The sequence below is a fragment of the Schistocerca nitens genome, chromosome 3 (genome assembly GCF_023898315.1).
Source record: "Schistocerca nitens isolate TAMUIC-IGC-003100 chromosome 3, iqSchNite1.1, whole genome shotgun sequence".
Taxonomy (NCBI): domain Eukaryota; kingdom Metazoa; phylum Arthropoda; class Insecta; order Orthoptera; family Acrididae; genus Schistocerca; species Schistocerca nitens.
This window is the reverse complement of record NC_064616.1, coordinates 405,176,270-405,191,222: the sequence shown is the minus strand read 5'-3', so window position 1 is coordinate 405,191,222 and position 14,953 is coordinate 405,176,270. Positions and strand designations below refer to the sequence as shown.

Genomic DNA, 14,953 nt, shown 5'->3' with positions numbered 1-14,953 from the left:
TTGTACAACTGTGGTTTTTAGGACCTCTCTGCAAGCATCATAATACTTACTTTGTTTCACAGTACCAATCGTTGAAAGAGAACCCTGCAAGACACAGGATTTAATGTAGTTGTTCTCTATGAATTATGTTATTTTGCTTGTGTGTGGATTACCATGTAAATGTAATACTGAGGAGGCAAAGTTACAGAAAAAATCTTACATCAGATGAACCAAGAAATCATTGATAGCTAAATGAAATATTTCAGAGAATTTGATGTAAGTTGCAACTGACATTCTTAAGAGAGATGCAGTTTAATGTTCATCTAGGCTCAGTAATTTTTCTGTCTTATTTACATGTGGCAGTCATTTATTTGGACGATAATGAAGATACATGAATTGCACTTCCACAGGTACAATTATCACAGTCAGTGACTCAGCGTTGTAGCTGAAGTACATAAAAAGTTATTGTTAATAGTATTATTTTGTTGATGGTAACAATAATGATTGTCATAACTTTGTGGCCAATGAGTATCTCAAATTCTAAAATGCATTACACAATTACTTACTTTATTACATACTTTATGGCACATTATTTAGGAGAAAATAGACATTTGATGCAAAATGATGACATTTAGACACACAGCCTTCTCTTACTCTATACAACTCAATAAAATTTTTGTTATGCAGAACTGTGCGTGAATCCCAACAGCTTTGGTATTATGCACCAACTAAACAACAATTTGTAGTCACAATTTTTAAAATGTATGTTGTTAATTACACTGATATCAGTGCATTATTCAAGCATTGCAAAAATGTTTGGCAAAGCACTATTAGCTGCACATTTCAGAAAAATTGCATTTGGATTATATGTCACGCTTTCTCAATTAAAGAGAAGGATGTAAACATAAAAAATGTTAAATAATTCAGTCCTTACATAATACTGTTCTTTGTTGTTTATGTTGTCAGACATAGCTGGATACACTGTTACATTCTTCATGGAATCAAGTATGATATTTGGCTTACCCTATGCAATGTCTTCACAATTATAGTGGAGTACCTCTTATGTTAAATACTCAGTTCAGTATTATCTACAAACGATTAATGCAAGCTACAAATGATTCAGTTTACTTTGCAACTGTATGTAGAGAGATACTATTATTAATATTGATGCTACTTCTCTCAAAATGCTAATTGCACCTCATCTCAAGCATTTTGTACTTCATACCTACATTAGCAACTATGTGCTAAATTGTTCAGAGGACAAGCATGCTGTTTTTAAATTTGCCTACAATTTTCCATGTAGCAGCAGTAATATTGAATTGTGAGTGTACATCACATGTGGAGGAACATCATTATTTTAACAACTATATTCAAAGTACTTTGGATACAGATGTCAAATGTAGTGTTATCCATTAATATGGCCATAGCATCTAGAAAATTTTCTTTCTCTAATAAGTACAACCTTTAACCATTATATGTTACATGTACAGCCTGCAAGAAAGCAAATGCCAATGCCAGGAATGATGATCCTGTGAGATCACCAATGGCAGTCAGAAATGGTATAGCAGAATTATCTGGGTCACTTTTCCATCTCCACATAATATGCACGAACAAGTGAGCCAAATATAACAGCAGCATGACCTGAAAAATACAGAAATTCTTTATAAATCATGAAAAGGACTTTATGTTAGACAAAAATACTATTTACTCTAAAAAAATGTATTTCCTGTTCCAAGGGAATTAGAAGTTATATCATCAGCAGTGTCAGACTATAATAGTTGTGATTCTTTACATCTCTACAAACAAATACTTAACTGATTCACCTTTTCGGCTCAAATCTGTATCATCATCTGCAAATTTAGTGATTGCTTTCATGTAAATGGCTGTTTCATTTAGTGAAGCGGGAAACAGAACTCTTATGAGAAACTTCTGTTTCTCAACAGGTTAAGAGTATGGTGGTAGTTGTAGAGGGGCATTACTATTCTAAAGCTCAAAAAAGCTGTTAAACTATGCAGTTCTACTTCTCATTCATAAACTTTTTTCTACTTCAGACCAGCTGACAATCATGTTTTGGATTGAAGACGTAAAATTTCTCAATGTGTCAGTCCTTCGTAATCACAGTTTCTCTGGTTTATGATTAATAATTATCACTATTCTCAGCTATGGATGAATGAGGCAAAACCTTGTTGGAGCCTTTATGAAATGTACAGCCATCTTAAAATATTCCACAACCTTCACAGTGTAAGTTTATTAGTTTTTTTTTTTGTTTTTTTTTTGGACACAGTTCGTAGTTATACATTGTTAAGTGTTAGCAATGATTGTAAAAGGAAATAGAGGCTAATCGCAAGGGGTATAACTGAAAGTCGCTGCAATGGAACAGATTTCAATAATTTATATTGCAACACCTTGAGAACTAACAATTTTTTTCATCTTCCAAAAGTAACTATACAGCATTACAGTAATAATTATTCACTTGTGGACTTTGAAAATAAAATGTTTTCTGTTCTTAGAGCAGCATTTATGTGCAAAGGAGTATGGCATAAAATGTCAATATTCGAAAGCAGTTTGCTGTTACTGAAACACTATTTTTAAGACAGCTCAGTGGTAGCACATGTAGGTGTATTTATTGTTACAAATAATTCTCATGGCTTTGCACCTGTTGTGAGTATTTCAGTTTCATTCTTTTTTGGCAGTTAGAATGTTAACACAACTGACTGCTTTTATCATATGGCTGCACAAGGCTGAGAAACTCAGTTTCAGACCTTCCCTCATCTGAGAAAATCTGAGGTAGCCATTGGATAGAACTCAGGACCATCAAATCAGCAGTTAGCAATGCTAACCACAGTGCCTCAGGGTGGCCATTTTGTTGTTGAAGCTTGTGTTAGTTAGTGTGTTGATGGTTTCTCCAGAGAAACAAATCATTTTTCTGAGTGCCTCTATGTCCAGAACTCTTCTTCATACTGAGTGAGGTACCTCAATAGTAAAGGCTATTGCCTCACTTTTGGAAGAAAATGAGTCCAGTCCCATTGAGCCACCCAGATTTAGTTTTCTCCTTACTTTCAATTGAGTCAAATGTCACGGTAGTTCCCTTAAAAAGGACACGGCTAGTTTACTTTCCCATATTTGTCAAGTCCAAGCTTGTAGTTCCTCTCCAATGGATACATAATTTACAGATGTGAAGCTCTGACCTTTCTTCTTTTCATGCACTAGAATTTAGGACAGTTGTAGACAATTGTCAGATTAAACTAATGCTGGTAAGCAGTATATTTGAATTGTCCACCTTTCATTATGACTGTTTTCTTGGATGAGTTGCTACCAGGCACAATAAAAAAAGCTGATGTAGAAAGAGTAAGTCTACAGTAAAAACAGCATAATTTGTAGATGCTAATCTAACAACGGAAGTTTCAGGTTGTAATATCAACAATGTAAGGAAAACACAGATTGCTTCACATAACCAAGCACACATGATCATCATCTCTGTTAGCTTGGTCCAGAATGCTGGTCCAGTCTGCTGGAGATAGAGGTCATGTGCATGAGGTGTGCTTGCTTGTGTGAAAGAATGTGTGTCATTTAATTGTACCTGCCTGCAACTTAATATGTAATCTTTACAGTAAGTAGCAGTCTATCTTTTCCTTACACTGCAGATATAAATCTAAGTTATACACAGTGGTAGAACTGTCTACTAGTTGATAAGACAGAGAAATGTTTGGTATCATCATTCAAATAAACAGTTCTAGTGCAGGAGGAGGTGTTGATATCATAAAGTACTTACTTGCAACAGACTGGCAAATATGTAAGTGAGAGCAAATCTGTAGTCAATGGTGGTTTCACCGGCATGGAAGAAATCAGCTATAAATACAAAAATTGATTGTCCTATGACAGCCAGAAGTATCAACAGCCTTGCAGTGGCAGCATGTGGCACTGAGGAAAAGATACAAGGAATATAATAAACTATAAGTCATTCATCATTGCTTGGGCTATATTTATGGAGAAATAAGTATAATTACAAATGAAATATATCTACTATAGTGCTCGATTTGTTTGATTTACCAATTTCATGAAGGTCATATCACATAAACAAAGGAAATTTACTTAAATGTTGCATGTGTAGTTCATAATGGCATTGGTCCTACTTCATCTGAAATGTATGTAAAAATGCATTACACACAATAAGATCTGCAGACAGGTAAGAAAAGAATTTGCTATGCCAATGTGAGTAAACAGTGTTTACAAAATGTCAAAATGAAATTCAAGGCCTACAAATCCAGTCTCATAAAAGCTACAACTTTGGTTTAAAATCAACACAATGCAATTTCTCAAACCCTTGGCAGCTGAAAGAGAAAGAGCACTTGAAAGTAAACTGAATACAAGCAAAATGTATAACCAGTCATATGAAGCACCTGCAAAAATAATATGTAATTATCAACAGTTTGTGGGATAGAAGGCAGTATTAGCATTAATGGAAAGTGACTAAGAGTACATGGTAAAAAATAAAGCTAAGATCAGAAGAGAGAGGGCTTGGCACAACTTAAAGTGTGGATGTGTAACTGTTTCTCAGCATTTTCATCTTCCAAGTTACATATAGTTAGCAATACTTCAGCAATATGGCTTGCATTCTGTGATATCATACCCAATTTAATTGATAAGAAAAAGCTGTTGTTTTGGAGATATTATCCAAAAGCTCAAAAACATTCAAAATCTCAATAGAATAAGTGCAAGTGTGTGTCACTAAAATGCAGTTGTTGCTCAAATGTAATGTGCTCCTAAAATGGCACAAAACAACTAGGATTTATTTTATGAGCATAACAGTCATAGGAGCAATGACTTACATGGCATGATTTACAACTAGAAAATCACCCATCAAATACTTGAAAATGGCCAAAGTCCGAAATTATATAATCGTACATGGAAATGAGTGTTTGGCATCATTGGCCAGGAGGCCCCTTAGGGGGCAGGTCCAGCAGCCTTGGTGCAGGATGGGGGTGAAATGATGATGAAAACAACACAACACTCAGTCCCTGAGTGGAGAAAATCCCCGACCCAGCCGGGAATCGAACCCGGGACCCTTAGGATGGCAGTCCATCACACTGACCATTCAGCTATTGGGGCAGACACAGTTGTACATGAAATCAAGAGAATGGCAGCTGAAGGTATCATGAAATCTTGCAAAAAAAGTTTTGACTACGTTGTGTGTGTTTTGCACAGAGTACGAGTCATGTGGTAGCAGGATGGTTTAGCTATGCATGACTAATTCAATTTAATTGCAAATGCTAAATTTCATTTCTCAGCCCAATTTCCTTAATGAAACAACGTCTATTCAGTTCAAAGCAGTTACTGTTGGGAAACCAAGTTATTTATGGAGATTATCAGTGTCTGAAGTTGTGAGGGCATACACTTGCCAGGTGGCTAACGATGTGCGTATCTACAGTACCCCTCTGTCACTAAGTAATTAAACTGTTACAGGACCAATTTGCACTGCCTGGTTAGATCTGTGGTATCCCACTACTAGTCTTAGCTGTGGATTACCTGAGCCCTGAAGCTGAATTTCTGCACATGATGTGAGCACTGCATGGGCCATCATACCATTCTGGTAGATGCATGTTTCTCGTAGCATTATTTTATGGCTGGGTGAGGGTATTATTTCAGGAGGTATAAAGCCTTTTGCAGTACTATGGGTAAGGTCAAACATTTGGTAATATGCAGTGCCAGGGTCTTTTTCTTGCTTCCAGGGTTGAAGACATCCTACTGGCATAGCATCTGTCCTGGCTAGAGATTGCATGGCTAGCTCTTGGTCTCACAGTCATCTCCCACTAGACAATGTGTCATCAGCTTCCACGTGTTCCTCTGTATGGCTGGTGGCATGTCATCCACATTTTCCTAACACAGACACACCATGTGGCTTGGAGAATGTGGTATTTTACCCACTGTGAATGTAAACAAGAACTGTGGCACTGTCCTGTTCATAGATTAGCCACAGTTTAGCATGGATGGTGATTCCAGCTGTTTGTTGGTGTAACATGCATGTGAGACATGTACTGTGGATAGAGTCTAATGTGATGGTGCTGATGTTCTCACCTGTGGTGGGATCATGTTAATAGCACATATATCAGTGCCTGTGTTTTCTAGGAGAATATGGCAGCTACAGTCTACAGAGGTGACATTCTGGAATGGTATGTGCACTTTAATACAGGTATAGGATTTACCTGATGTATGATAATGCTTGTTGGATGAGTACCTGAAACAAGAGGGTGTCAATCATCTTAAGTAACCATCTTGCTCTCTGGACTTATGTCTATGTGAGCACATATGGGATGCTCAAGGCAAAAGTTCTGCTGACCTAACACTGGCATGATGGACTGTTGCTGACCTCCAGTGGTCAGCATCCCCTGTGCTAACATACTGTATGTCACTGTCAGAGGGATGCCACACATAGTAAGTGCCAGATACCAATATCACTATATCACGTGTCAGAACGTCGCGAGGGCCCATTTTGGAGTATGTATCATTGGCATGTCTTACATTACTTCACAGATCTGAAAGATTCCTTAATTTATAGACCCAAGTGTAGTTTTCTACTGAGTGGCTTTCCAGACACTGTTTTTGGCGAGCTCAGGTCTTACTTTTATTCAGCTGCTTTACAATTTATGTAGTTCCTCTGTCTTCTTTCTTCTTCAGTATTTTCATATTTATTTCTCTTAATGTTTTGTGAACCATCTGTAACATCTACTTTCCCCCTTTCCTTCTCTTCAACTTGTTTTAGTCATAATTATTGCCTTTTGCTTGTTTCTTTACAATAATTCATTAATTGTGCCCATATATGTGCTCACAGTTTGGTAGTATTCAATTTGTTTGTTATTGCATTCATTATTAATATTCTAATATCTGACTTTTGCATTTATCTTAGTAAATCCTTCCTTCAATGCAACCTGCATCCCCACATAAACATGTGCACAAAATAAATATTAATTACTAAGTAAAACTTTCTTTCATAGAAGCCTTCTATACATTATGCTTGGAAGTCCTCACATATGTAGTAGTTGTAGGTTAATTCAAGGTGGAGAGGGAAAGAAAGGAAAGGAAAGGGAGGGGATCATTGCTGTCAGCTGCATCAGGACATTATGTGCGATCAGCGCTGATGAGTGAAAATGTGTACCGGACTTGGATTCGAATGCAGGATCTCCTGCATACTAGGCAGGTGTGTTAACCACTGCATCATCCAGGACACAGCATTACTACAACTGCACAGACTATCTCGGCATGCCTCACGGCCAGTTCACACTCCCACTGTGCACCACCTATCCGCAGCCCCTAACCATTTCTTCCATGTTCGCTACTCTGAGAGTCCCACAGGAGGTCGGACATATTTGTGCATCTGCACTGAAGAAGGTGGATCCATTGTACAGTTAGGTGTATCAATTGTATGAATGTGTGATGTCTGTTCTTACGGACATGTCCATAAGAACAGACACCCCACATTCAGATATAGTATTTTCTTATTGTCACCAGCAGTTTGTCGCACATTTGGTCCCATAAAGATACCTTCGCTTGCCTCTTCTTGCACAGCAGTGTACGAGATCATAAAACATTCAGTCAATAAGGAAACATTGATTCTGAATTAAGGACACCCAGGGTTGTAGTTGGGGAGGATTGGGTGGGGTGTCTATTAAATTGAGTTCATGTGGTCAGAAATTGTGAAAACATTCAAAAAAGACATCTATAGGAGAGTGAAAATAATCCATCATCCACTATTCTGATGACGTTACCAAGAACTGCAGTATCTTGTGCAAGAGTAAAAACTTGGTTGAATGAGCATTCTTCAAGAGATTAGGGATTTATACTTGTAAAGTCAAATAGACAAGAAATATGTTAAATGAGCAAATATGCTTACTGCATAATTAATGCATTCATCAATAATTTCGTAGTATGCTGGCTGATATGCGCTCTGATCATGACATATCTTACTGTAGCATATTTAACTACATGTAGCCCTTTTTTTCCTTCACTGAACTAGTCTTCATTAATAAATGATAAATAACATGCAACTCTTTGTCCAGTTCCAGATGCTTTCCTCAATACAACTTTTTTCACTCATGCATGTTTTTTGTGTTGATAGCAAAATTATTAACATGCTGCAGAATAGTTAAGAATAACAACAGTTATCCACAAAGTGTAGAATTTGTATCTTTGATTCCAGTCTATGATCACAAAAAAGGTAGTTATGAGGCTATTGTTTCAGTCTGTTGTGACCATCTTCAGATCTGTTTGAAACATATTTTAACATAATAAAGGCAGAGAGGCACTATCAAGAGATGTAAACAGAATTAGCAAGGCATAATTAGACAGAACTAATAATATGATACAAAGTAAGCCACAGTGCCGGCAGAGTCATAATGTGAATGGCACTACTAGTGCTCTGCAAGCACTCTGGCCTAGTTAGCATCATATTATTAGTTCTGTTTGATGATGCCTAGCTAATTTTGTTTCTGTCTTTTGATGATGCCTCTCTGGCTTTATTATAGTGGGATATGCTTAAAACGGTGCTGCAGATGGTCACTACAGACTGAAATATATAGTCTGACAATTTTTGTTGTCATATACTGAAATAAAGGTGGAAAATTCTATGATTATTAGCATTTACAGACAAAAATTGATGTATTGAGAAATTTTACTGAGGTCCTATTTGAGTTCCTGTTTTTGTTAATGCAAGCACCTAGTCCACATTATGTGCTAGCTAATGTCTGTTGTAACTGTATTCTCCATTTAATTGCTCAAATGTAGATAAGATATTTTTAAAGTAATAACTTACATCCTTTGAAAAGAGCTGACCATGGCCAAACCCATAATTTAGTATGTGGTGGAATAATTCCTTTGAGTGAAGTCTTATGTAGCATGGTGGAGATGCGACTAGCTTGTACAGACACAAGGTTGCCACCAATTCCATTAATTATTGGTTGAAACACAACAAAACCATTGAACATTTGGTAGACAGAATTCATGACAATACCACCAAACCTGAAAGATAGTGAAGGGAATATTTAGTCATTATTCTCAACACTGTATAAATCTAAATACTAACAAAATATTCCTTTGCTTATTACTTATTCATTACTCCCACAGCCCCATGTGTAATGAAATAAAATCTTGCTTATTACATATAGGAAAACCATTATGAGCAATTCTTACAATAAGAGTTTGACAACTTGTCATTGAAGGATGAACATCACTATGTCTCTGTTCTGTAATTTCAGTTTGAAAATAACAATTTGAGAGTGCCATCTGTACTGTTGTCTAAATTGTATGAATGTTACCATGACAACATAAGAGAGAAACTGTTACTGGTTGATCATATTCAGATAGTGTGACAGTTATTTATTCATTTATATTCCTGTACAAGTTGGCAACAGTTATTGTTATTGTTCATGATGATGATGAATAATCATTATTTCAATGAAACATTTTATAATCTGCCTTTGTGGTATTACAGCTACTGTAGTCACCTCATACTTTGAACTTACCCACTGATGAGAAGAGCACCAAGTACTGGAACCCATCCAGAATACAGAACTGGCTTTGTGTACTTGTTACGGTATACAACATATATCCATACTGGCAGCAACAATAAGTAAAATGCAACTACAGTAGCAGATACCCAGGGACTGACATCTGAAAATGGACACACAAAGAAAGAGATTACTGATTAGTAGTTGAAACTAAGTTAACTTATGGCAAATCATAATATTGTGTTTATTTTATGTTAACAATATAGGAAAAGATAGATTGCTACTTACCATAAAAGTGACATACTGAGTTGCAGATAAGCATAATTAAAACACACTTCCACATAAGCTTTTGGCCACAACATTCATCATAAAAAGAGAAACAAACACCATTCATTCACACAAGCAAGCACGCCTCATGCACACATGGCTGCCAACTCTGGTAGCTTGGGCAGAAAACTGCTGGAGCTGGCAGTCATGTGTGCATGAGGTGTACTTGCTTGTGTGAATGAATGGCGTCTCTCTCTCTTTACCTGATGAAGGCTGTGGCTGAAAGCTTATGTGTAAGTGTCTTAATTGTGCCAGTCTGCAACATAGCATGTTACCTTAATGGTAAGTAGCAATCTATCTTGTGCTATATTGTTGTTATTTGGTTACACAAATTTCAGTGTTTGGGTCCAATGAGGAGATAATCACAATTTTGAATACAATAGGAAGTAGTAGTTCAATTGCAAGTGAAGTATGATAAATTACCAGGTAATTCTTAACTTTTGCGTGTGTATTCATTTTCTTTCACCAGAATTTTCATAGTAGTTTGTAGACTATAGAGCAGAAATTTATCCTTACAATAAAAGCATCTTTGTCATTCTGATAACTATCAACTTTTACAGTAGTCCTCATTGTCTTTTGTTTGAAGATTAATCGTTTTTAACCTCAGTTTTGTGTTTGGTAATTCTCTGACATTGAATTCTCTCTTATGAAACTGATATTTGAAATTACTGGATATTTACACCAAATATATTACATATGTAATATATATTTCATTATTTATTTTCAAAATGTATTCTCAACAGTATTACAGTACAATTAGCACTGATGTTTCTTTTGACAATATTAGTGAAACATGTATGGTACAAATATAAATTGTAAAATTCAATTGCTACACAAGAGAAAATAGCATAAACCCAGTGAATTATTATTATTATTATTATTTCTTTACTTTCTCAGACGTTAAGTCTGGTTGAGAATGGAAAGTGACGCAGACCTTGATCAAGCGTCACTTCCTATTAACTGTACGGTATGTGTTATATTGCATTTAGGAACTTTCGGGTAATTGAACATGTATCAATAATTACGGATTTCTGTAGTTGTATATATGTGTTTGGATGTAGCTGTATTGCATTGATGTACTGGTGGATATTGTGTGGTATGACTCCTGTAGTTGATACTATAATTGGTATGATGTCAACTTTATCCTGATGCCACATGTCTTTGACTTCCTCAGCCAGTTGGATGTATTTTTCAATTTTTTCTCCTGTTTTCTTTTGTATATTTGTTGTATTGGGTATGGATATTTCGATTAGTTGTGTTAATTTCTTCTTTTTATTGGTGAGTATGATGTCAGGTTTGTTATGTGGCGTTGTTTTATCTGTTATAATGGTTCTGTTCCAGTATAATTTGTATTCATCATTCTCCAGTACATTTTGTGGTGCATACTTGTATGTAGGAACTTGTTGTTTTAAAAGTTTATGTTGTAAGGCAAGCTGTTGATGTATTATTTTTGCGACATTGTCATGTCTTCTGGGGTATTCTGTATTTGCTAGTATTGTACATCCGCTTGTGATGTGATCTACTGTTTCTATTTGTTGTTTACAAAGTCTGCATTTATCTGTTGTGGTATTGGGATCTTTAATAATATGCTTGCTGTAATACCTGGTGTTTATTGTTTGATCCTGTATTGCAATCATGAATCCTTCTGTCTCACTGTATATATTGCCTTTTCTTAGCCATGTGTTGGATGCATCTTGATCGATGTGTGGCTGTGTTAGATGATACGGGTGCTTGCCATGAAGTGTTTTCTTTTTCCAATTTACTTTCTTCGTATCTGTTGATGTTATGTGGTCTAAAGGGTTGTAGAGGTGGTTATGAAATTGTAGTGGTGTAGCCGATGTATTTATATGAGTGATTGCTTTGTGTATTTTGCTAGTTTCTGCTCGTTCTATAAAGAATTTTCTTAAATTGTCTACCTGTCCATAATGTAGGTTTTTTATATCGATAAATCCCCTTCCTCCTTCCTTTCTGCTTAATGTGAATCTTTCTGTTGCTGAATGTATGTGATGTATTCTATATTTATGGCATTGTGATCGTGTAAGTGTATTGAGTGCTTCTAGGTCTGTGTTACTCCATTTCACTACTCCAAATGAGTAGGTCAATATTGGTATGGCATAAGTATTTATAGCTTTGGTCTTGTTTCTTGCTGTCAATTCTGTTTTCAGAATTTTGTTAGTCTTTTTCTATATTTTTCTTTTAGTTCTCCTTTAATATTTGTATTATCTATTCCTATTTTTTGTCTGTATCCTAGATATTTATAGGCATCCGTTTTTTCCATTGCTTCTATGCAGTCGCTGTGGTTATCCAATATGTAATCTTCTTGTTTAGTGTGTTTTCCCTTGACTATGCTATTTTTCTTACATTTGTCTGTTCCAAAAGCCATACTTATATCATTGCTGAATACTTCTGTTATCTTTAGTAATTGGTTGAGTTGTTGATTTGTTGCTGCCAGTAGTTTTAGATCATCCATGTATAGCAAATGTGTGATTTTGTGTGGGTATGTTCCAGTAATATTGTATCCATAATTTGTATTATTTAGCATGTTGGATAGTGGGTTCAGAGCAAGGCAGAACCAGAAAGGACTTAATGAGTCTCCTTGGTATATTCCACGCTTAATCTGTATTGGCTGTGATGTGATATTATTTGAATTTGTTTGGATATTAAGTGTGGTTTTCAAATTTTTCATTACTATGTTTAGGAACTGTATCAATTTAGGATCTACTTTGTATATTTCCAATATTTGTAGTAACCATGAGTGGGGTACACTATCAAAAGCTTTTTGGTAATCAATGTATGCGTAGTGTAGCGACCTTTGTTTAGTTTTAGCTTGATATGTCACCTCTGCATCTATTATCAGTTGCTCTTTACATCCTCGTGCTCCTTTGCAACAGCCTTTTTGTTCTTCATTTATAATTTTGTTCTGTGTTGTATGTGTCATTAATTTCTGTTTAATGATTGAAGTTAATATTTTGTATATTGTTGGTAGGCATGTTATGGGGCGATATTTAGCTGGGTTCGCTGTGTCTGCTTGATCTTTAGGTTTCAGATAAGTTATTCCATGTGTAAGTGTATCAGGGAATGTGTATGGGTCTGCAATGTAACTGTTAAATAATTTAGTTAGATGTGAATGTGTTGAGGTGAACTTCTTTAACCAGAAATTTGCTATTTTATCATTTCCAGCAGCTTTCCAATTGTGAGTAGAATTAATTGCTTGGGTGACTGCATGTTGCAAAATTATCACTTCAGGCATTTGTGGTATCATCTTGTATGTGTCTGTTTCTGCTTGTATCCACCATGCATGCCTGCTATGTTGTACCGGGTTAGACCATATGTTGCTCCAGAAGTGTTCCATGTCTGTTATGTTTGGTGGATTGTTTATTTTAATGTGTGTGTTATCTATTGTCTGGTAAAATTTCTTTTGGTTTGTGTTGAATGTTTGGTTTTGTTTCCTTCTATTTTCACTTTTTTTGTATCTTCTGAGTCGTTTGGCTAATGCTTGTAATTTCTGCTTCTTTTCGTCTAATTGCTCTGTCGCTTCTTGTTGTGAGATTTTACCTAACCTTTTTCGTTTTTTTTCCGAGATTTCATTTCTTATAAATTGTGTTAGCTGTCCGATGTCTTTTCTCAGTTTTTCTATTCTGATCTGTAGCCTGTGTTGCCATGCTGGTTTTGTGGGTTTCTTCTGTGTGTTGGTTGGTTCTGATCTCTGTCTAGTGTGTATATTTAGTGTAGTGAGTGTTCCTATATAAACCAGTAGTTGTAACTCTTCCATAGTTGTGTTTTCATTTATTTTGTTGTGTATGATTGTGTTGATAGTTTTTATTGTTGTTTCGACTTGTGGGTTATTTGGTGGTCTATGCAAGAATGGTCTCATGTCTGTATTTGTGTCTTTGTATTCTATATATGTCAGCTGAAATTTTTCTTCTATATCTAACATGTGTGTCACTTCGTGTTCTATTTGTGCTTGTTCTGGTGGCTGTCTTAAGATTTCGTTTTCCTCTGATTGTTTAATTGGTGCGTGTTGTTCTTTGTTTGTTTGCTCTGGGATGTTTGAGTCCATTACTGTATTTTCTTCTTCTTCTGATTGCACATTATTTTGTTCCAGTATTTGTTGTACTTGTTGTTTGATGTTTTCTAATTCTGACTGGGGTATCCTGTTATTTTTGATTATTACACGGATCTGATCAGCTAGTCATTGTTCTGTTAAAAATTTTAATTCTGGGTATCTGGTAATAAATGTTGTGTATACTTGTGATCTGTATCCAGTTGTGTTGGTTCCTAGGTTTGTTGCTTGGTAATAACAGAACATGAGGTGTCGATTAACTTCATCTGACCATCTCATCCTCTGCCTTTGTTTTCCTTCTAGGGTGGTTGCAGGAAGCATATCCTGCAAAACACCTCTATTTGGATTTAAATCATTTTCCAGTTGGCTAGCAGTGTCGTTACCATTGTGGGCGGGCATAGGGTTCAAGCGTCGCCCCCGACCATGACGGCGCTTGTCCGAGGCTTCTTTAGTTCTGTCCTGAACCAACTAATCACACTAAAGGGGGGTTAGCCCTATTAGTGGTTTGTTCTTTTCGTTGCCTTTTACGACTGGCAGAACATACCAGAGGCCTATTCTTTTCCCGGGCCTCCACGGGTTTTATTATTATTATTATTATTATTATTATTATTATTATTATTATTATTTAAAAATGCAAGTGTACTTCAGTGCCTCATTGGCTTAGTGCTGTTAGTGAAAATACAACCTTCATTATTTTAAACAATGGGGAAGTGCAAGAATTACAAATTGAAACATTCGGTGTTCAATCCATAGTCAGTCCAAGAAATTTTTTCTGTTATTTAGCACTTTGACAATGATTTATCAATGTGAAAAATGCCAAGTTGTATCATGATGAAGCATTAAACTATTCAAACCAACTTTAGCATTGTGGTTAGCTTTAAATATGTAAGTATTTTCTTCTGTTGTTCCCCATAAATCTCCTGTTCAGCCCAAATAACTAGTTCTGTGAACAGCCATTCACAAAAATACTTTGGAAGCTACAAATACTTATCATGACTGTCATGTCATGCAGGAGTAGATTACCTTACATAATACAAAGTGCTCATAATAAAAGTAAACAATCAATGCAACTGAAGGAGTTATG

At 35.9% G+C, this 14,953-nt stretch overlaps 1 protein-coding gene across 3 annotated transcripts in view; it reads right to left on the bottom strand.

Annotated features, from left to right (window-relative positions):
- Window positions 1-340: 340 nt before the first annotated feature.
- The window catches only part of LOC126248341 (solute carrier family 41 member 2-like), a 530,019-nt gene continuing 515,406 nt past the window's right edge, over window positions 341-14,953 (bottom strand). For all 3 annotated transcript variants that reach the window (XM_049949243.1, XM_049949242.1, XM_049949245.1), the window contains 4 exons: window positions 9,495-9,642; window positions 8,786-8,991; window positions 3,752-3,900; window positions 341-1,620 (listed from right to left, as the gene is read on the bottom strand). In XM_049949243.1, coding sequence (XP_049805200.1) covers window positions 1,444-1,620; window positions 3,752-3,900; window positions 8,786-8,991; window positions 9,495-9,642 — 680 coding nt within the window. In that variant the 3' untranslated portion in view covers window positions 341-1,443. The remainder of the gene's footprint in view (window positions 1,621-3,751; window positions 3,901-8,785; window positions 8,992-9,494; window positions 9,643-14,953) is intronic.